Raw genomic sequence first — 23,533 nt, forward strand, 5'->3', positions numbered from 1 at the left:
CTCTCAACAGAAAGAAAAATCTGTCCATGAAACAATATGAAGGTTTGTGACACTATGTTGAACCAGGGAGAGTAGAGAGTGCCATGGTTTACAAATCAATGGTTGGTTATCAAGTAAGCAAGATATTTGAATCCAATAAAAATTCACTGTTAAACTAAAAAAATAAATAAACCATTGGAAAAATATAAATTTTAATTTCATACACAACTCAAAATCTAAAACTAGATTCCTCTGAGTAATTTACTTTGGTAAGGGAGGTAAGACTTTAAGAAGAGGAACTGGCAGTGTAAGAGGGGAAAAAAATGTACAGGTTTAAGAACACAGTGGGACCTGAGTAGATTCACCAGATCCAAGTAAAAATTCAATTTAAGTTCAAGGTATTTGTACTAAAAATGACCCTCATATCTTCACCAATTGACTAGAAGTTGGCAGAATCACTGAAATTGACAACAAGGATATCGCTGCTCTTTTCAAAACTATAACAATTTGCTTTAAGTGGAAATGAGTAAGTACCAGAAAAACAGACTTAATATCCAGTTTCTCACAATAAGCTCTAAAGGAGATTGTGTCCCTCTATACCTGCAAGATAAAAGATCATCAGTACCACGGAGCTGTCTGAATGAGAAACTATGATAGTTGTCAACGTTCATCATGTCAGAATTTCCTTCCTTTTCAAGACTGAATAATATTCCATTTTGTGTATATCCCACATTTTATTTTATCCATTCATCTCTTAATGGATATTTAAGTTACTTCTACCTTTTGGTTACTGTGAATAATGCTGCCAGGGACATGGGCGAACAAATAGCTCCATGAGATCCTGCTTTCAAGTCTTTTGGATATTTTGTCCAGGAGTGAAATTGTTGGATCATATGGTAATTCGATTTTTATTTTTTATTTATTTACTTTTTAAAGGTTAATTTATTTTTGAGAAAGAGAGAGAAGGAGAGGGAGACAGCACAAGCGGGGTAGGGGCAGAGAGGGAGGGAGACTGAGGATCTGAAGCTGGTACTGCACTAACAGCACAGAGCCCGATGCCGGGCTCGAACTCACCAACCCTGTGAGATCATGACCTGAGCTGAAGTCAAATGCTCAACCGACTGAGCCACCCAGGTGCCCCTGGTAATTCTATTTTTAATTTTGTGAGGAACTGTGTATTGTTAAAATGAAATAACTTTTCAAGCAATGATTAAAAAGAAAAATACAACTAAATTTCTTGAAAAGGGAATAATCTCACATAATCATTACTTTTCAACACAAGCTGTGTCACTACTAACTGATATGCATTTCAATCTCTAGAGAAACATTTATTCCGTAATAGGTAACATGGGAATAAAGCCTATCTTAGTGCAGAAAGAAAGGTCCAAATGCATCTGAGCCTTTTTAATCACAGTTAGAATGCAAGCAGAAAGAAATTAAACACTATTTGGGGATTTAAATGCCCAAAATATATGTAAATTATCCGGAAAGATACAAAGTACCGCAAACTTCTTCCTTAAGAAAACGATTGTGAGATATTTCAACTATAAAAAAAGCATAGAAATTATCACACACTCATGTATATACCACCTAGACTTAGAAATCAAAAATTGCAGATAAATGTGAAGACTTGTCTTTCCCCCCAGTCCTATTCTATTCCTATCTCCCAAAGAGATAACTATTCTGAATTTGTTTGTAATTCCCACGTGCACATCTATCCTTCAAAACGCAAAGACGTATGAAAGGACTGCCTTGCACGTGATTAGATTTTGTATGGATGGTATCATACCGCACATACGCTTCTGTGATTTGGTTTTTTTCTCTCCACACCGTTTCTGAGATATATTGATAGTGACACATAAGACTCTAGTTAATTCATTTGAGTGCTCTAGAATATTCCACTGAATGACTCTACCAGAAGGTATTTATTCATTCCCTTGTTGATAGGTATTTACCAATTCTCTGGGGAGAGGGGTTATTACAAACAATGGTCATATAACATTCTTGATTAGATCCCCTTTTGCATGCCAGAGACTCTTTTTACAGTACACATCCAGAGACAGAGTTGCTGAGCCTCTGTGCTATGCTCATCTGATAATACTAGGTGTTGCCAAATTGCTCTTTGGAAGTAGTGCCAATATACCCTCCCACCAGCGGTGCCCATCTCCTACTCTCCACAGCCTTGTGGTGGGCACTATAAGGGCTTCTAATTGTTGACTACCTGATGGTATGCAGGGGTATTTCCTTGTTTTGTTTTGCTTTGTTTTTATAAGCAGCAAGCACTGTTTAAAGTGAGTGGGGAGTGGCTTGCAGGGAAGAGAGGGAGCTGAAGAAAGGAAAAGGGGAATGAATCTCAAGAATTAGAGCTGAGAGCAGTTTCAAAAAGGAATTTCTGCCGATAGAAGAAATGGCTCATTAGAACAATTTCCATACTCTATACAACAGCCCTTTGTTTCCCTCAAGTCCTTTCTGATGTCAGATGCGTTTTGTGGGTCTGTCCCACGGCTCATTGGTTAGGCGTGTCCAGGCTTACTCCTCCATCTGCTGAAAGACCCCAAGTGGAGGTCTGATCATTTCTGTAATACATGAAATTAATCTGGAAAGAACTGTTACAGCCATTTCTTATTTTCAAGCAAGTGTTAAGTCTTAGCATAGAGTCTCATTAACACGCACATAAGAAGTTATTGTGATATTTATTTAAAGAAAACAGTGAAGATTGTGTTGTTAAAATGCTAAGGGAAAAAACTATCAACTTCTCTTTCTCAAAGTGCTATGATCTCTTTCTGAAAAAAAATTCAATATTTCATTCTTACTACAGTAAGATAGTACTTGCAATTTCAAATGTATACAAATCTTATTGCAAGTATATGATTTGATTAGATCCTAAACATCCTTGCATATGGAAACCCAGACACAGATTGCAAGTATTTTTATGTTCCTATCAATTATTTTTTAGGAGCCTAAACTTAAATTTTTTTTCCTATGATTTTGCTGCCAAAGAGAAACTGCTCTCTTCAACAAAGAGCAGTAGATGAAAATAAAACTGGTGCAGCTGTACTTTCTAGATATCCAAAGAATCAATGTACGTGAGGCTCGATATGTGACCAGAATAGCATTCTCGTTCTGTCTGTGCCCTGTGAAAACAGGGAGATGGTTCATTTTTATTTTATTTGGCTAATCTATACATAATATATTTTTATAGTAACTCCTGTTCTGCCTTATTTCACAGATGTTTTCTTTTCTGTTGGTAAAAGGCAGGGATAACGCCTATAATGAACTACAATGGAAATTAATAAAATTAAACACACACACACACACACACACACACACACACACACACACACACACACTTTTTTCTCAGTAGCAGAGGACCAGAAAAATTTCTAGGGCTCAGAGGAAATTGTTAGACTGAAAAAAAATACTTTCTGTTCCAGAGAACTCGGTCCTTTGCAACCAGCCACTTATTTGGACCAGGAACAAGTTAAACAAACAAACAAACAAAAAATGGCAAAAGCTTAAGCTAGTGGAAGGAGTAAGAGAAAAGACAGGATGGTTGTTGTACGGAACAATTCAGGGGGCAGACATAATTGATGGGTTTTCTCAATGAACACACCGAACAGGAAAGTCAGATATCCTTCTAACTGGAAGAAACTGCAATGAAGTTTAGGGGTTAGGAGGGTGGGCTTCGGAGTTAGGCAGATGATTGAAATTATTTGAGTCTCAGTTTGCAATTCTATAAAATAATGGTATGACAGCATATAATATACCCCACAGGGATGTTTTTAGAGTTATATGTGAAAATGTATGTGGGTGAAACACACAGTAAGTGCTCAGTTACAAGCAGCTATTAGGTACAAGATAAATGAGTATATTTTAGATAGATTAGCCTGTCTAAAGAATTATTGTATTCAAGTACCAATAACACTTCTAAACAAAGGCTGGCAAAAAGCAATGAAATCAATTTATTTGTTCCATAAACATTTCTGATGAGCTTCAACTCTTTCTCTCAAATGTCATTTTAATTCATTTTTTAAAAAATTTCCCCAGGAAAGAATAGTCATAAATGAAATCACAAAATAACCATAGGGCAAGAATAAAAGTAGGGTGAAGTGAAAAATGTCTAACACAACACTGCCTGCTTAGAATACTTAATGTAAATAAAATAAAGTAATGCAATAAAAATAAAAAATAATTTCATTCCTTTATTGACTACTGATATGTTATAAATGGTAGTACATCAAAATGTTTAATTAAAATACACCACCACAAAACTTTATGATGCATTAATTAGAGGGGTAAATCTAAGGTAAAATAAAGTAGGGGTAGCTTAAATAATTTCTCTGGCTGGGGCGCCTGGGTGGCTCAGTCGGTTAAGCGGCCGACTTCGGCTCAGGTCACGATCTCGCGGTCTGTGAGTTCGAGCCCTGCGTCGGGCTCTGTGCTGACAGCTCAGAGCCTGGAGCCTGTTTCCGATTCTGTGTCTCCCTCTCTCTCTGACCCTCCCCCATTCATGCTCTGTCTCTCTCTGTCTCAAAAATAAATAAATGTTAAAAAAAAAATTAAAAAAAAAAAAGAATTTCTCTGGGTAAAAAACAAAACAAAACAGATTCAGACACAGTAGGGGCAAATCTCTAAGGACTATTGCAGAATATTCTGTAAAGGGATAGCCTATCAATGGCCAGCACAATGCCTGGCCTTCAGTAAATGTATATTTGCTAAATGAAACTACAGATTTTCAAAAAAGTCATACAAGCTTTAGATATTCAGATAAAAGAAAAATACGACTTTTTTTTTTTTTTTTCATGGGTGGGGGGTTAGAGATTTTCATATAGCAATTACTAAGCGGTTGGAAATATGGCTCTGGGTTTTAGGTCTCCATGTTCCCAGCTTGGCTTTGATTTGAAAACTGGAAGATACAGATAAGAATAAGTTGCATGAAGCTGGCTGGAAGTTTCACAAAGGAAATGGATGATATCAGACTCAGCACGCATTTCACAGAATTGTTAGATGCTTTTCAAAGAATCACACGGTGTAAAATCACTTGGCCTTGCAGAAGCATTTTAGACAATCTTTTTGGATGGAAGAAATACCTTCCTATCATTATGCCCCTATAATGGAGAGAATGACATGCTGAGTTTTGTAGACAAATTTAGTAGGTTTTTATTTCTCCTTTCCCTAAGTTGTTGAGTTACTGAAATCATCTCCCAGGGAAGAGGATAGCAGTTTTCTGGTGATATTTGGAGAATTTCTCTTCCCGAGTACTTTCAGTAGAAAGCGTATTTCTAGGTGGACACAGGGTGTGCCCAGTGAAACCCCCAATGGTGACACAGCATAAGGCTTGACCATACTTCATGCCATCTCCATTTCCTTCTCCAGTGGACTGGACGACTTCCTAGGAACGCAGTCTCCCCAGCCGCAACTCTAACTGCGGTTCAGAACTCAACACGACCATTTTTCTACGTGTCATCGAATTTCTTCTCCACTGAATTCTAGATAAACCTCAAAGCTTCACTAGGAACTGCTGTGTAATTGTTAGACTGACAAAAACAACCTTTCACGAACATAAGCTACTTAAGGAGTTTTGGATGTCAGAGAGACCGAGAGGGATCCCTAAAACTCTAGTGCCTACAGTAAACATGGAGTAAACAAGTCAGGTACCTTCAGGGACTGCAGAGAGTCTGAATTATTATCACAGTAGAGGATGATGTTGTTGGCCATGCTGAAACTTTCTCTGACCCCAAGGTGGTAAAACAATGATGGCTGTCGGAAGGCGTCACTCATCTCCACCACAGCGATATCTGCAAACACAAAACAAAGCCCCCCAAAGATGACACCTAAATAATGCCCGGTAAGCACAGTTTGATTTCAACAACTTAGTATTCAAAGAGGAAATGAGGAGATAATAGGGATTTTCCCTCCTCACTTACTACTGAATTTTGAATTTGTAGTTCTACCTGGAAGTGGTTTTAGAAAATGCAGCAAACCTGCATTTTTTTTTTTTTTTAAACACAAAGGAGATCATATAATTACTGGCAACTAAGCAAAGTCTGCCAACGGTGGGCTGCTGGGGCTACTTCTCTCTATGAAATTTCAACTTTAAAACAAGTGAACTCAGGTTCCAGAAGCAGATCCGCAGGAAACTGCCTTAAGTGATGAATGTAAAATAAGACTTAAAAAAGCAAATAGGTAAGGGGCACCTGGTGGCTCAGTAGGTTAAGCCTTGGACTCCTGATTTCAGCTCAGGTTATGATCTCACTGTTCGTGAGACTGAGCCCCACGTCTGGCTTTGTGCTGACAGTACGGAATCTGCTTGGGATTCTCTCTCTCCCTCTGCCAGGCTCACATGTGCTCCCTCTCTTTCTCTCAAAATAAATATTAAAAAAATCAAATAGGTAAGATTATGAATTAATCCAGACCTGTATTTTATAACTAATTATTTATTGTTATCAATATCCAGCAAGTCCCCAGCAAGTATAATCAAGAAAAAAAAAGAAAGCAAAGATATAGAAAATTATGACTAAGAAGGATAATATAACCAGATACAAATTCTACCAAAGCTCAGAGAAGACTAACACCAAGATAAGTATAAGCCTGACACCAAAATTTGATAATAATGTCCAAAAAATGAAATATATATTAGTTTCAAACTTACTTTGTATATGGACAAAAATATGAAAAAAACAAAGAAAATGCACCAAGCATTACAGTATAAGAAAACTAGATCACGGGTTTACAGTTTATTTTGGGAATGCAAGGATGGCTCAATGGAAAAAAAAATTATCAGCATCTCCACAGGTGTTCCAAGTGCATAATTAAAATCCCAAACCCATTTCTCATTAAAAACAATTGCAAACCAAAAATAGAAGAGCATGCCTTTAACATGAAAATGATACATATTCACAACTGCCAACTTTGTTTATAGGTATTCCCAGGAAAATCAGTAAAAAGACAAGGCAGCCAATTATTCCCACCACTAGTTGGCTTTCTGAAAATCCCAGATAATGCAATAAGATTTCACAAAGAGATATAATATTATAAAATAAAATACACAATTATCATTACTTGGAGATGTTTTGGCTATCAACCAAAAAAAAAAAATCTCAATAGAATCAACTAAATAACTATTATAAGCTATAAAATAATTTAATAAGGTGTTGAGATGCAAAATCATTGTGATAACCAAGAGCTCCCTTTGTAATCCTAACTAGTAATATTTGGAAAATATAATGGTGAAACAAATTCTAATCACACTTAAAATGAAAATGTTAACATACCTTGTGACAAATTTAACGATGTTGCTAACTTGTAAAAAATATTTGCAATATATGAGAGATGAAAGGTTAATATCACTATAAATCATCTCTTATTGTTCAATTTAGAATAAGCAACCATAAAGACATCACAATAGAAAATTAGGCTATGGATACAGGCAGGCAAATTCACAAAAGAGTAACTAAAATGGCAAACAAATACACAAATAATATTCTATACCTCACTATGAATAAGTGCACATTAAGCAAACTGTAAAATGCCACTTTTTTTTGTCTAACAAGTGGTCAAAAATATTAAAGAGTGCCAATGAAGATGCAGAGAAATGATACTCATATGCCAAGGAGAAGTTTAAACTTCCCGGGAGACTTAAATACTTAAAATTATTTACACTTTTTGATCGAATACCTCCATTCCTAAGAATTTACTCCAAGAAAATTCCTATAAATGTGGCAGGTTTACTTGTAAGGATGTCCACGGAATTTTTTTTTTTTGCAATAAAATGGAAAACACCATTAATAGGAAAATAGGTATGTGGGTAAGTAGATACATAGATAGATTCAAATAGTGGCTTATTATGCAACCATTGAAAGCTACATTTTTGAATCGCTATATTGTACACCTGAAACTAAATATAACACTGTATGTTAACTACACTGGGATTAAAATAAAAACTTAATAAAAAAAACAATATTGCATAAGAATATTTAGCAACAGAGGTAACTTCAAGCTATAGTAAGTAAAAAAAAAGTATTAAATATAATACATTATAATGTATACATTATATGTGAATATATGCATGTGAATAAAAAAATGTCTGGAAAGTTGTACACCAAAATAACAGCTGCGTATTGCGATTGTGCATTATTTTTTCTTCTTTATTCCTTCTATATATTTTTTACAATTTTTCTTACGAACATTGATTACTTTTAAAATTTAAAAACCCACCAAAACACAAGAAAAACAATACTGAAAACCTGTGTGACTGAACGTAAAACTGAACCGCAGCGCAAAAAAATAATGCAGACTCTTAAGCTGTTTGATGCAATCGACCTTGTCTAATAAACGTGAGATTAGAATTCACATTCTGTGGAGGAGAAATAAATCAGATCAAACGGAGGCTGAAGACAGAGAGGATTTAGTGAGGTTATGAAAGAGGCAGCCAGGTCACAGGAGCTTCAAAAGATTTTTTTTCAAGGCTAAAATGACTTACGGGCTCTTTAATACAAATAAAGAGTTTTCTTTTGGGGTCCTTCACATTTCTACATCAAAAATCAACACATGAGAAAATGAGTCAGTGCATCCCACCTACACGCCCATCTGCCTCCTGCACCCACACTGTTTCCTCCTCCCACAGATGCCAGCCACTCGCAGTCAGTCGCAGGGCTCTAAAATCAAGAGACAGCGTAACATGGGGCTGAAAGAAACCAAATGAAGCAGTGGCTGATGAGAAACAAACGAGAGATGTGCAAAGAAAAATACTAGCTAAGTTAAAGCAGTCACAAGAAGAAGGGAGATGGGTTATTTCCAGAGAACTGCCTCCTGGGACTTGATGCTAAAATAAAATAGAAACACTGCAGAAGGCTTTTAGATTAAGAGTGAAACTAGATATTCAAAATAAATGGTACAGGCAAAATGGAGCATACTCATCAGGTCTGAATGTCTAAGCAGCAACAGACACATTTTTTTGGATGCTGTATAGAACATTAAAAATGCTTGTTTGTATAATTTTAATACACTGAATACAGTACAACTCAGAAAAAGAGGCACTTTTTTCTACTTCAGGTCCAGATGACTGATATATTTATGTTCTTTTCTAAATTTATTTTTTCATTTCCATGGAGTAAAATGTACTCTTCTTTCTTCTCTGATGAAGTGATCAGAGCCTGTGCCCCATTTTCTTAAATTGCTGAATTTGTTTTCTTCTTGTTGAGGTTTGTGGGTTCTTTATATTATCTGGATATTTTTCCTTTGTCAGACAATGGGATTTGCAAATATTTTCTCCCAGTTTGTGACTTGTCTTTCCAGTCTGTTGACAGGATTTTCTTTTTTTTTAAACAATTTAACGTTTTTTTATTTTTATTTTTGAGACAGAGAGAGACAGAGCATGAACAGGGGAGGGTCAGAGAGAGGGAGACACAGAATCTGAAACAGGCTTCAGGCTCTGAGCTGTCAGCACAGAGCCCGACGCGGGGCTCGAACTCGCAGACCTCAAGATCATGACCTGAGCCAGTCACCCGCTCAACCGACTGAGCCACCCAGGCGCCCCTGTTGACAGGATTTTCAAAGAGCAGAAATTTCTAACGGTAAGTCCAATTTATCAATTTTTTTCTTCTATGGATTGTGCTTTAGGTGTGGTATCTTGCCTAACCCAAAGTCACAAAAGTTTTCTCCCATGTTTTCTTCTAGAAATTTTGTAGCTTTACATTTTACACTCTGATCTATGATCCATGTTAAGTTAATTTTTGTCAATGACACAGGATATGGGTCAAGATTCATATTTGTTGTAAAGACTCTTTCTCAGGCGAACTGCCTCTGCTTCTTTGTCAAACACTAAATGGCTACATTTGTGTGGGTCTGTTGTTGGGTTTTCTGTTCTATCTTTTGCCAACACTACACTGTTCTGATACTTGGGGCTTTATGGTAGGTATTGAAATCAACTGTGAGCCTTCCAACTCTATTCTTCTGTTTTCAAAATTGTTTTAGCTAATTTAGTTGTTCTATTTGCTTTCCTGTGTAAGTTTCCTGTGTAACTGGTAGCTGAGAGCTATCAGTTGATAACTACACACAAAAAAAAATTCCTCCTGGGATTCTGACTGATATTGTGTTGGATCTACAGATAGATCACTTTGGGGGGAACTGACATCTTCATACATGGAGTCTTTCCATGCATGAATATAGTGTATCTCTCTATTTATTTAGGTCTTCTTTGATTTCTTTCCTAAGTATTTTGTAATTTTCTTTTTTATTTTAATTTCTTAAAATATAATTTATTGTCAAGTTGGCTAACATATGGTGTATACAGTGTGCTCTTGGTTTTGGGGGTAGATTCCGTGATTCATTGCTTACATACAACACCCAGTGCTCATCCCGACAAGTGCCATCCTCAATGTCCATCAATAGACAGTTCCTACATGTATTTTGTTAGATTTATACCTAAGTGTTTCATTTTTTTTGGTGCTATTATAGATGATGTTCTTTCAAATTTCCTAGTTTTTCATAGCTAGTATGTAAAAATACAGTTGACTTTTGTATATTGGCCTTCTATCCTGAGACTTTGCTAAACTCACTTATTAGTTCCAGGAGCTTTTTTTTTATTTGCACACGTTCTGGGATTTTCTACATGGATAATCATGTCATTTGAAACTAGAAATGGTTTTATGTCTTCCTTTCTAACCTGTATGTCTTTTATGGTTTGGGTTTTTGTTGTTGTGTGCTTTGTTTTGCCTGGTTACACTGGCTGAGGACTTCCAGTAACACAGGATTTTTAAAAATAGTAACATTTCATTATTTAACAAAAATATCTTATGACTATCTTCTCAAAAGCAGTAAAATAGGTGAAAATTATCTTCCTTGTGAGGTGATCTTAAATCATGTCTAAAATGCAAAAAAAAAAAAAAAAGATGTAATTATAATAAACACCTGTTACTCCACAATTCTTAAAACTCACTTCTATGAGTTGCAGTTTACCCACTTTATTTCACAAACATGTATTTATAATTATTATGTGCCAGGCACTATTTGCTTATCAAAAATTAACTCAATCTTCATAAAACCCCTTTTTGGAGGCAATATTATTATCATTACTTTAGGACACTGAGGCAGAGAATGTATAAATAATCTGCCCATCATCAGCTAGGAAGTGATGGCACCCTGCCATCCTTGGAAGGATTCAAACTCAAGCAATCTAGGGGTGCCTGGGTGGCTCAGTTGGTTGAGCAACCAACTCTTAATTTTGGTTCAGGTCATGATCTCAGTCATGAGATCGAGAGTCTCACGTTGGGCTCTGTACTGAGTGTGAATGAAGCCTGCTTGAGATTATAGCTCTTGCTCTCTCTCTCTCTCTCTCTCTCTCTCTTTGCCCCTCCCTACTCACACTCTCTCTAAAATTAAAAACAAAAAAACAAGCAGGCTAGCTGGAAAGTCCATGCTCCTAGTTCTTCACTGAGCCACACCCTACACTTACAGGTTATAGAGGTTCTCAAGATCAGAACATAAATTTAGAGATGCAAAAAAGATTTGAGGACCAAAGCATATATTCCTTTCATATGTTTCATGACCAAATGCGCTTAATTTTCTGATTGAGTTTCTGTAGTAATATTGTGAGTAAAACTGCTATACTTAAAAACTAAAGTTTAAATACTTAAAAATTAACTCTGTTTAAAAATATAGACAAAGGTACAAAAATCTCTTACATTTTTAGCTAAAGTGCCATGTCTTTCCTTTCCTCCAATTGTGTTAATGTTAAATGGAGCACAAAATTAGATTTACCCAGGGTTTATTAAAGCATAATAAATTTTTAGGGCAATAACATAAAGCTGTTGTGCCTAATTGCATTTTGGTCATTAAATGGCAGTGGTTCATGGTCTGTGTTACTTTTTTTTTATTTAATTTTTCCTTCATAATACCCTATCTGTTAGTTAAATATCTCACATGAGCTTCTGTTGCTTGTAAAAAGCGGAGTTGAAGCAAAACATTAATGTTCAGTTACTTTTTATCTATTCAATGTTTTCCTTCCGCATTAGATCACTGATGACAAGGCAAGAGCCCAGTAGTGATTTGGCTTGTAGTCTGGTCTACAAGATACTCCGAAACTCCATTATCAATGGAAACTTCCCAAGTTATCACACAGAACTACCCATTCAATCATACCCATCCCCCAAGATGACCCACTGGTGCCAATTTAATTCTACAAACGTCCTGGGCACTTATTACATAAAAGTTGTATTGTTTGCTGTTATGAAAGTTAAAGGAAAAAATTAACTAGATATGATTTTTGCCATCTCTTGTGGGGCAGAAACATGAGTTGGCAAATACCGACACAGAATGTGGCTGGTGCTGGTGAAGTACAAATGGTGACATTCAGAGGCCAGGGAGGCCAGTCCTGGTAGAAGGAATGACTGAAGCAAATGTGAATGAGGCATCAGCAGGCAGAGGAGTTGGGGTGGAGCACCTCAAAGAGCAGACTAAAAAAACAGAAGCCCTGCACATCAAAGGCACCACAGAAAAAGGAAAGGCACAAAGTGCCTGGGGCTTGGTCTGAGCAATGAAGCAAACCTCAGTAGGAAACAAAGTCAATTCCCAATGGAATTCTAGAGAGTCCCCTAAAGAGCAGACACTAACCCCCAAATGCCCATACCATCTTAGATTCTTGTTGTTTTTTTTAATTTTTTTAATGTTTATTTTTGAGAGAGAGAGAGAGAGAGAGAGAGAGAGAGAGAGACCCAAAGCATCACCAGGGGAGGGGCAGAGAGAGAGAGAGAGGGAGTCACAGAATCTGAAGCAGGCTCCAGGCTCTGAGCTGTCAGCCCAGAGCCCGATGCGGGGCTCGAACTCACAAACTGTGAGCTCATGCCCTGAGCTGAAGTCGGACGCTTAATCTACTGAGCCACCCAGGCGCCCTAGATTCTTAAGGGAAGTATAGCTTGCATTCCATTGATTTTTCTATATTATGAATAAATAAGGGTTATTTACAACAAATCTACTATATGTAAATTACTAAAATGTTACTCATGACCTAGCAGTGTCCTGGTAGAGCGTCCTAGAGACTCTGAGTCAGGTTACTAAAGTTTGGCAGATATGCAATGTTGGGACATTGCAAACCTCCCATATTAATAGAGGTAAAATTGTTGAGATTTTCACGAAGGACAGAATAATCTACCATCATTGTTGTCTTAAATTGGTCATGGTTTGGCAATTCCTGCTATGAATTACTATTCATGTAGCTTCATCAGTACCATTTTATTTTCCTGTATGTATTTAGCTAACACTGTCATGTATAATGATACATATTTATGTCAACAATAAACATTTTGGCCCATAATTTCCTCATCACTAAACTCCAATAAATGTATGCCTAGTGATTCAAACATGAATCATTCTTATATTACTAAAGCAAATGTATACATAATGTCCCCACCCCAGCCTTAATTTGCTTGTTTAATGCTTGTTTGATTATTACACTGGGGAGTTAATTTTTTTTTTTGAACCTGGATAGTAAGGACTAGGAGCAGGTGATCAGAGGCAATCAACCTCCACAAATTGGATTTTAAAAATGTTGAGAGCCAAGGCATCTACAGAAGGAAGGGGGGAGGAAAAAGGAGAAGCCTAGGGAGGGAAAGGGAGAAAGGGGGAAGAAGGGAGAAGAGAGAAGGAGGGAGAGAAAGAGGAAGCAGAACCAAACAAGATTGGTATAAAAACGGATGTCTCCTTGCCTGGACAGTAGCCGCAGGAGTCCGGTTCCTGATGCTCCAGCTTTAGAGAAGTGAGGGGGAAATTAGCACACATCCATAAAAGGTACCCATCCCACAGTGAAAGGACCCAGAACCACAGCTCTCTGACAGGAGGAAAGGCAGCCTCAGAAAAGCACATCACAGGGTAAAAAGCTGGAAGGGGAATCTTCTCTCCATCTCCAGGGGCCTTGAGACGAGGGATAAGCATGCAGATGACAGACAAGCCATTTCATGACTTCCCAGTGTTTGAATCCTAATTAAGTTTCTGGATGGATGACCTTGGACACTACCTTAAGTTCACTGAGCTTTGGTTTCCTTAACCATAAATCAAGAATAATAATACCAGTATTTACAGCACAAAGCTGTTAGGATTACATGTGCATGAGACACAGCAAACTCTCAATATATGATTATAAGGAGCCATCATAAGAAATGTTAATAGGAAGCCCTTTGAACAATTTATCATAAAAATGGTATCAAAGACAATGCTAAAATGTAAGTCAATACCCCTGATGAAATCTCATATGAATAATTACTCATAGAAATGAGGCTGAAATCAAACTATGAAAACACACAAAGCCAGCACAAAGAATTTTGACTTGATTCTATAGTCAATGGTGATCCATCTATATCTATGTTTTGAGAAGGGGTATGGCAGATCAAAGTTTGGGGAAGATAAACCTAGATTTTATGCACGGATGATAGACAAAACAGACTGGGAAGCTGGGAGGTCAGTTAGGAGTCATTCACTAAAGTAATACAGAGATAACATGGTAGGGAATTCAAGAGGCTTTAGGGATTTGGTGGATACAGGATAAAGAATTAAAGATGATTCTATTTCAAACTTGAATGGTTAACACTTATGGCTTGCCATTAACACAAGTGACATAAGAAAATATACTATTTTTTTGGTAGCAACTTGAGTTTGGACTGAGATACTTTAAATAATCGTGTGTGTGTGTGTGTGTGTGTGTGTGTGTGTGTGTGTGTGTGGTATCTAACTGACAGGTGTCATTCTGAATCACAGCAGAAATCAGAATCAGATATCCAGACTTCAAGCTATATTCAAGAAAGTATGGTACTGGGTACAAAAACATACATATAGATCAATGGAACAGAATAGAAAACCCAGAAATGGACCCACAACTATGGTCCACTAATCTTTGACAGAGCAGGAAAGAATATACAATGGAAGAAAGCCAGTCTCTTCAACAAATACTGTTGGGAAAATGGACAGCAACATGCAGAAGAATGAAACTGGACAACTTTCTTATACCAGACACAAAAATAAATTCAAAATGGATAAAAGACCTGAATTTTAGATAGGAAACCACAAAAATCCTAGAGAACACAGGCAGGAACCTCTTTGACCTTGGCCGTAGCAACTTCTTACTAAGCACATCACCAGAGACAAAGGAAACAAAAGCAAAAATGAACTATGGGACTTCATCAAGATAAAAAGCTTCTGCACAGCAAAGGAAACAATCAATAAAACTAAAAGGCAGCCCATCGAATGGGAGAAGAGATTTGCAAATTACATGTGTGATAAAGGGTTAGTATCTAAAATCTATAAAGAAATTACACAACTCAACACCCAAAAAGCCAAAGAATCAGACCGATTTAAGAGCCATGGTGCTGTTAGTAGTTGAAGTGGCAGGTGTATATGAGATTGAACAACTTAGACAATATAGAGAAAAATGAAAAGGTATCTCTGATTCAGGAAACCCTTTCTTCATCAAATACCCCACAGAAACATAGTTCATCAACATGCATGTGTAATAAATGTTCATAACAGCACTATTTGTAAACCATCAACAATAGAAGAAATAAAGTGTGCTATACAGAGACAATGGATACCACATAGCAATAGATTTTTAAAAATCTACAACTACATGTGACAACATGAATGAATCTCACAGACTGTTAAAAGAATCTGGATACAAAAGAGTAGGTATCTTATGATTTTGTTCCTATGATGCTCAAAAATTTGATATTAAAAGTAAAAAAAAAACTAGCAGATACTTTGGTGGAGGACAGTGGCTGAGAGGGGACTCAGGAGGTCTTCTGGAGGGCTGGTAAGGTTCTGTCTCTTGATCTGGGTATTCAGGCACGTTCACGTTGTGAAAATCAATTCATCTCTGGTTAATGATTTTGTCAAGAATGGTAAAAGAGGACTGTATTTAGTTTCCTATAGTCATTATAACAAAGTACCATACACTTAGTCCCTAAAAACAACACTGTAATTCTTTCACAATTTTTTTAATGTGTACTCATTTCTGAGAGGGGGGGGAAGGGGCAGAGAGAGAGGGAACAGAGGATCTGAAGTCTGTGCTGACAGCAAAGAGCCTGATGTGGGGCTTGAACTCAGGTCACATAAGATCATGACCTGAACCAAAGTCAGACGCTTAACCAACTGAGCCACCCAGGCGCCCCTCACAGTTTTTTTTAAGTTTATTTATTTTGAGAGAGACAAAGAGAGAGCAGGAGAGGGGCAGAGATAGAGAGAGAGAGAGAGGGAGGGAGGGAGGGAAAGAGAGAGAGAGAGAGAGAGAGAGAGAGAGAGAGAGAGAGAGAATCCTAAGCACACTCTGTGCTGTCAGCATGGAGCCGGATGGGGGGCTCGAACTCATGAACTGCAAGATCACGACCAGAGCTGAAATCCTGAGTCTGAAGCTTAACTGACTGGGCCAGCCAGGAGCCCCTCTTTCATAGCTTGGACGTCCAAAATCAAGGTGTCAGCAAGGCCAAGACTGTGGTGGTATCTCTACAGGCTTTAGAGGAGAATCTATTCTTTGCCTCTTCTACAATCTAGCAGTTTCTAGCATCCCTTGGCCTGTCGTGTGTGTGCCTGTGGTATTAAACTGCCTTTTGCCTCTCTCTTGGAAAGACACTTGTGATGGCAGTTAGGGCCCATCCCAGGAATTTGAGATCATCTCCTTATCAAGACCCTCAATTCAATCATATCTGCAAAGACCCTTTTTCCAAATAAGGCAGCATTCACCAGTCCCAGGGTTTTGGCATAGACATTGGAGCATAGGAGTAAGGATCAGTTTTCAGCCTACCACAAGGATTTGGAAGGTGAGTACAGCAGAACTCAAAGTGTTGAATAAGAGGTGAAGGAATGGAGGTAATGAGCACAGACAACTCCCCAGAAGAGGAAGAGGAAGGAAGACGAATAACATTTACTGAGATCTACAGTAGAGATCTTTTACATTCAGTAAGGAAACCAAGAGATCAGACAATACTTTAAAGGGATAGAAAGATCTAAAGGTTTTTAATTTTAAGGTGGAGTACTTGAACATTAGTAGAAAGATGAAGATGTTAAAGGGAGAGGTGGCTAATTAACAGGGACAATTTCTAGATTCTCAGATGAGAAAGACAGGTTTGGGTGTGAGGTAGAGGAGAATAGTCAGCCTTGAAAAAGCAGTCCTCAATATAGTTTTTTTTTTTTTAATTTTTATTTTAGGGGAAGAGACTGCATGCAAGCAGGGGAGAGGGGTGGGGGGCGGGGAGAGGGAGAGAGAGAGAGAGAGAGAGAGAGAGAGAGAGAGAGAGAGAGAACCTTAAGCAGGCTCCATGCTCAGTGCAGTGCCTGATGCAGGGCTCAATCCCATGGCCCTGGGATCATGACCTGAACAGAAATCAAGAGTCAGACACTCGACCAACTGAGACACCCAGGCACCCCAATATAATTTTTCTTATTAAACAAATATAAGTAGGCCCTACATCAAAAAGTGTTACTCTCTTTACAAGTTAAAATAGGGTCCAGTTTATACCTTAAGAATTTATTCTTCAATGTAATGGCAATAACAACAGACCTGGTCAATAATCTATAAAGAGTAGGTAATATAAGAAAAGCATAAGTCAAAATTAACTCTAAAGTTTATTATGTGACAGGGCCATGCTGACATTATAAGCAGAAATAGGATATTGAGCAGCTTTGATGTTAAAATTTATGTTATTTATTTTGAAAGAGAGAGAGAGCGAGTGGGAGTAGGAGAGGAGCAGAGAAAGAGGGAGAGAGAATTCCAAGCAGGCTTTTCACTGTCAGCATGGAGCCCAGCATAGGGCTTGAACTCACAACTGTGAGATCATGACCTGAGCTCAACTCAAGAGTCAGATGCTTAACTGACTGAGCCACCGAGGTGCCCCTGATGTTAAAAATTTCTATGTCACCATTGAAAACTATGTTTCTCTCTGAAATTATTATATTTCCTAAAGGTATACTGGGTTTAAGAGTCCATAATCATAAATTTAGATCTCTATAAACTCATTTTATGTAATCAATTTCAGTACTTAAGTAATCACTCTATTTTCATCAGATGCTGAAAAAGCAATTCATAAAATTTTGAACAGGCTATTTTAGAGTTTACTATAGCTTTTACTGTGGTTAAAGTGCATGCCATTTGCGGGCAGAGGGGTCTCTCACATTTAATTTCAATTAAACCTGCAAAGCTGTTCACGCTTCAGTGAAGTTTCTGACACACAGCATAGCTCTTTGTAGAAGAATCTTACACTAGAGTCCTCCTTACCAGTTGGAACCAACATTAGGCCTCATTCAATTGGCACTGGTATTAAGTTCTGTAAGGTTACAAGAGTTGATCTGAGATCATTTTTTTGGAGAAAATCTGATTGTTCCTCATGGATGGGCATCCTGTTTTATACATTTACAACTTACCTACACAGAGACAGCAGGAAGTGGCCGGCCAATCCTAGAAAATTATCTGATGGTGCTCCCTAATAAAACGGCCATGGCAATTTCACTCATGTCTGAGGTTGTTCTGATTAGGACTTTCACCCTCTGTCTAGGGAAACGGCTACAGCATATACGCGTTATAGCTACAGAAACGATAATGGTTACTAAAACAGTGTAGCGGGGCGCCTGGGTGGCTCAGTCGGTTAAGCGGCCGACTTCAGCTCAGGTCGTGATCTCGCGGTCCGTGGGTTCGAGCCCCGCATCGGGCTCTGTGCTGACAGCTCGGAGCCTGGAGCCCGTTTCGGATTCTGTGTCTCCCTCTCTCTCTGCCCCTTCCCCGTTTGCACTCTGTCTCTCTCTGCCTTTCAAAAATGAGTAAGTGTTAAAAAAAAAAAAAATTAAAAAAAACAACAACAAAAAAAAACCACAGTGTAGCACGGGGATACAATCAACAAAATTCAGATAATGGAAAATCCTTCAGGAAAAAGGACGAGGTTTCCTCAAAGAAACGTTAGAGGGAGTGGAAGAGCAAGATGGAGAGAGAAATCAGATAGTAAAGACTTTAGGGACACCGTCAATTACCACGCATATACCTGATTTGGACTCTTGACTAAAAACAAACTTTAAAAAATATGACATGAATGAGAAAATTTGGCAACTGACAAGATTTTTTATTTGTTCACATATTTTTTAAATGTCTCTTTTTTTTATTTTAAGAGGTGGGGGCACATGTGCAAGCAGGGGAGGGATAGAGAGAGAGAAAGAAAGAGAGAGAGACAGAGAGAGAGAAAGGGAGAGAATCCCAAGCAGGCTCCCGGCTCAACACAGAGACACGGGGCCTGGCACAGGGCTTGATTCCATGACCCTGGGATCATGACCTGAGCCAAAATCAAGAGTCGGATGCTTAACCTACTGAGCCACCCACGTGCCCCAATAACTGACAAGGTTTTTGATGCTATTAAGATATTACTTTAAATGTGATTAAGAGACTGTGGTAGGAGCCCTTATGGTTTAGAGACTTTAAAAAGTGAACTGTTGGTGTATAGTGTCTCGGAATGTGTGTATTCTTTATCAAAGACTGTTATTCCTCATGCAATAAGCGACTGAACTGCAAGCAAGAATTGCTAAACTTGTTCCTGCTGCAGGAAAAACATAGGTAGTAAAATGAAACACACCCAGCTCGCATGCAACTTGTTTGGCAGAAACAGTTACTCACCCTGATGAACAGGCCAGTTTGAAAGGTTGTTTGGTTTTTTTTTTTTTTTTCCCCCTTCTTGCACTTACAGCTGTCATCTCTTATCCTCATAAACCCAATCAGATCTAAGCAGTGTGGGTGAGTGCCCGGGAGATCCACTGTGCTCCAGGATTCGCAAAGTGTGAACAAGTGGAAACCTCTGAGTCAGAATTCACCAACAGGTCTAAAAGATGTTATGCTTTTCCGTTCTCTGTAGTCTCTCAAAGTCACTTGCAACACCTAATAAATAATCCGCGTCTAGTCAAAATGGGAACTGTTTTTGTTCAAATTTCTACATCTTCTTCAAAGAGTATCCGTAATTCTATTAACACAGCAGATGTGTAAATATGATTCTGCCAGGAATGATGTCACTCCACGGCTTACGTGCTGACAATGCATTTGAATTCAACAATTCATTTTGGGGGCTTTAAAGCTTCCTTCTTGAGGAAGACCTAATGGAGAGAGTGCGCTGGAATTACAACTATCCGTTGTTAAAGAATCTGTTTCTTGCTGACAGGCTTAGGCGGCTGACCTAAGAGTCTGGGTTCTTTTTTTTTTTCTCTTCCAATTAAAATTAGGGGTGCCTGGGTGGCTCAGTCGGTTGAGCGTCTGACTTCGCTCAGGTCACGATCTCATGGTCCGTGAGTTCGAGCCCCGCATCAGGCTCTGTGCCGACAGCTCAGAGCCTGGAGCCTGCTTCAGATTCTGTGTCTCCCTCTCTCTCTGGCCCTCCCCCCATTCATGCTCTGTCTCTCTCTGTCTCAAAAATAAATAAATGTTAAAAAAAAAAAATTTAAAAAATTAAATATCAGGGATTCACTTAACTCTCTAGGAAAGTAAAGATTCGTTTAAATGTGACGGATTAATGTGATCACAAAAACGTCACTTAAAACAGGAGCTATCATTATACCTAAAAGGCCAGTCACACTAAGGTGAAGACTAGGAAGAACATACCCCTTAGAAGCCCTCCAATGGGGGCGGTGGGGGGGGAGGGGAGGGGAGCACCTGGGTGGCTCAGTCAGTTAAGCGTCTGACTTCAGCCCACTTCAGTCATGAAGAGATCATCCGTCATGAGCTCACGGTTCCTGAGTTCAAGCCCCACATCAGGCTCTGTGCTGACAGCTCAGAGCCTAGAGCCTGCTTCAGATTCTGTGTCTCCCTCTCTCTGCCCCTCCCCCGCTCAACTCTGTCTCTCTCTCTAAAATAAATAAACATTAAAAATTAAAAAAAAAAAGCATCCCTTCAATGGGGAATGTGGAACAAACCTGTTCCACAGACACAGCAATAGACCAGAGAGGAATGGACCTGGCCACAGCCCCCTTCAGTGTATTAGCCACTAAGTGATGCCCTCATTCATGTCTTTCAATAGCCTCCTATCACATCACACTGGAGGCTCCGGTTTCTTAACCTTGCTTCAATCCCATCAGGCACTTTGGAAATGCCTCCTTGGCTCTCACACTTGTTTAGCAAGCATCTATTATCTATTCTGTACAAGGTTCTGTGAAGGGGTCAAAGAAATAAGCACCCTTTGAGGAGCTTATCATCTTCAAGTGCTTATGAGCTACAGAAGTCCAAGGTCAAATGAAGTGTATGTAATTGTTCAATGGGGGCACAGAACAAGGGGTGATTAATTCTGATGGAGGGGGTCTTAGAGAAGGCACTGCCGGGGCAACACCTGCAAGGGGAGCCTTGGGAAATGGTCATCTTTCAGTACATTGACTGGGAAGGAGGGGCATTTCTGGCTGCTCATGATTGCATAATATAGGAGTTTCTCTCTGCCAGAAAAAATTGCTCCACCACCGATGAATGGACGTGTGCACAATCTCCCTATGAGGGAGGAAAGGCTTATCATTCTGTCTATCCAGGCTTCCTGCAGGAAGTGTACCAGCAGTGAAACAAACTGCACAATCATTTCTTAGGAGCGCTTTTCAGTAAAAACATTTTTCTTACTCAGAAGAGAGATATTTCATTTGGCTTCTGCTTTCACACATCCTAAACTGCATGACTAAATACACCCCTTTCTCTTCGGTGCCGCTGGGCTGCCCTGTTATCTATCCTCTTTACTCCTTGGTCCCAGCAGAGTTTTGGCTCCCTTCCCTTTTCTCGGCTCCTCTTGGAAGCCTACAGCTAAGGACACGTTGGTCGGTGCGCTAGAAGCCAAGAGGTGCCTACTCGCTGAACAGAAAACTCTGCAGCGGAGGCGTTTGATGGTAAAGAGACAGCTTTTAATTCACGTTGCTGAAGCAGGGGAGGCAAAAAGAAAAACTCACCTCCAGGAAAGATGAAAAAATAAAGGGCACCTGGACAGATACAACTGTGAGAACTGATTCGTTGGGAGGGACCCCTGACAAAGCGATAGGACCTGAGGGAGGTAGAGAAATAAAGGGAGGTCGAAATAAACGTGGTCCATCCGTAGTCAGTACTGACCGGGCATGACAAATAGCAAGCGGTTCCTCCCATCAGGGAGTGTGTGGCTGGTTGGATCAGGCGACCCAGGTCTGCACTTTGGCTGTGCAGCAAACATTACTGGGGACCCTAGGCCTAAAACCCCTGTTCCCCCAGCCTGTTTCTGTCAAATGACAACGATAGTAGTCCCTGTCACAGAAAGGACTGAACAACAATGAGCCCTTAAGAAATACTAGCCATCATGGGGCGCCTGGATGGCTCGGTCAGTTAGGTGTCCGACTTCGGTTCAGGTCATGATCTCGCAGTCCGTGGGTTCGAGCCCCGCGTCGGGCTCTGTGCTGACAGCTCAGAGCCTGGAGCCTGTTTCAGATCCCGCGTCTCCCTCTTTCTCTGACCCTTCCCTGTTCATGCTCTGTCTCTCTCTGTCTCAAAAATAAATAAGTGTTAAAAAAAATTAAAAAAAAAAGAAATATTAGCCATCATTAGAGAGTGACCCACGGATGAGAAGGTACCTTCACACCTTATTCCTACCACAGAGAACTGTCAATAATTTAGAGATAGGTTTCTATACTTTTCTGGTTTAGTAACCAGGAGCTATGCAATCCATACATTGGGGTTCACTCTTCTCAAGGGATTCTTCTGCAATCTGGACAAAACCGCTAGCTGGAGAACATCTTCCAGAAAAGCCTTAGACCATATCGAAACAACCAGTATCTAGAGTTACTCTTTTGGGGTTGAAGGGGACAGCAGGGTAAATAACTGCAAGCCCCTCAGAAGGTGCTGGAACCAGTTCAGTAGGTATCTTGGTTTGCTTCAGAGTCTCCGATTCTGTCCACTGCCCCACGGTCATGTCTAGTAGAGACCGCTTCACTTTGTCACCCTTAGCAGCAGAGCAGTCCCGGTCCCGCTGTGTTGTCACCTCCCATGGGGCAGTGGCAGCCAGGGGCTGGAGCTGCCAAAAAGCTCAGTGAGAACCACCCCTATGCTGTTACCACCTCATTAAGCTCGGCCCTGGGGCTTTCACCAGATGAAGACCTCAAACTGCTTTTAGAAGAGGAGCTGCTTTTTCCAAATTTCCCAGACCAAAGTAATGAGGGAGACTTTAGAAATGGCATGAAGCAGAAGCAGACAGCATCTGAACTCCAGCCCAGCATTTCATTTTGCTGGTGTTTTTCATCTTTTCTTTTTTTTTTTTTAAGCTGTTTTTTAAAAAAAATTTGTTTTTAACATTTATTTATTTTTGAGACAGAGAGAGACAGAGCATGAATGGAGGAGGGTCAGAGAGAGGGAGACACAGAATCCGAAACAGGCTCCAGGCTCTGAGCTGTCAGCACAGAGCCCGACGCGGGGCTCGAACTCACGGACCGCGAGAACATGACCTGAGCCGAAGTCGGCCGCTTAACCGACTAAGCCACCCAGGCGCCCCTTTTAAGCTGTTTTTAAAAATTATTTATTTATTTGAGAGAAACAGTGTGAGGGGGGTGGGAGTGGGAGAAA

The 23,533-nt window shown here is 39.3% G+C and overlaps 1 protein-coding gene across 3 annotated transcripts in view; it reads right to left on the reverse strand.

The window, feature by feature from the left end:
- Positions 1 to 23,533, reverse strand: part of MAP3K5 (mitogen-activated protein kinase kinase kinase 5) — a 204,952-nt gene that overhangs the window by 134,093 nt on the left and 47,326 nt on the right. For all 3 annotated transcript variants that reach the window (XM_023254425.2, XM_023254424.2, XM_045058101.1), the window contains exon 2: positions 5,638 to 5,777. In XM_023254425.2, coding sequence (XP_023110193.1) covers positions 5,638 to 5,777 — 140 coding nt within the window. The remainder of the gene's footprint in view (positions 1 to 5,637; positions 5,778 to 23,533) is intronic.

This window comes from Felis catus, chromosome B2 (assembly GCF_018350175.1).
Source record: "Felis catus isolate Fca126 chromosome B2, F.catus_Fca126_mat1.0, whole genome shotgun sequence".
Lineage (NCBI taxonomy): Eukaryota > Metazoa > Chordata > Mammalia > Carnivora > Felidae > Felis > Felis catus.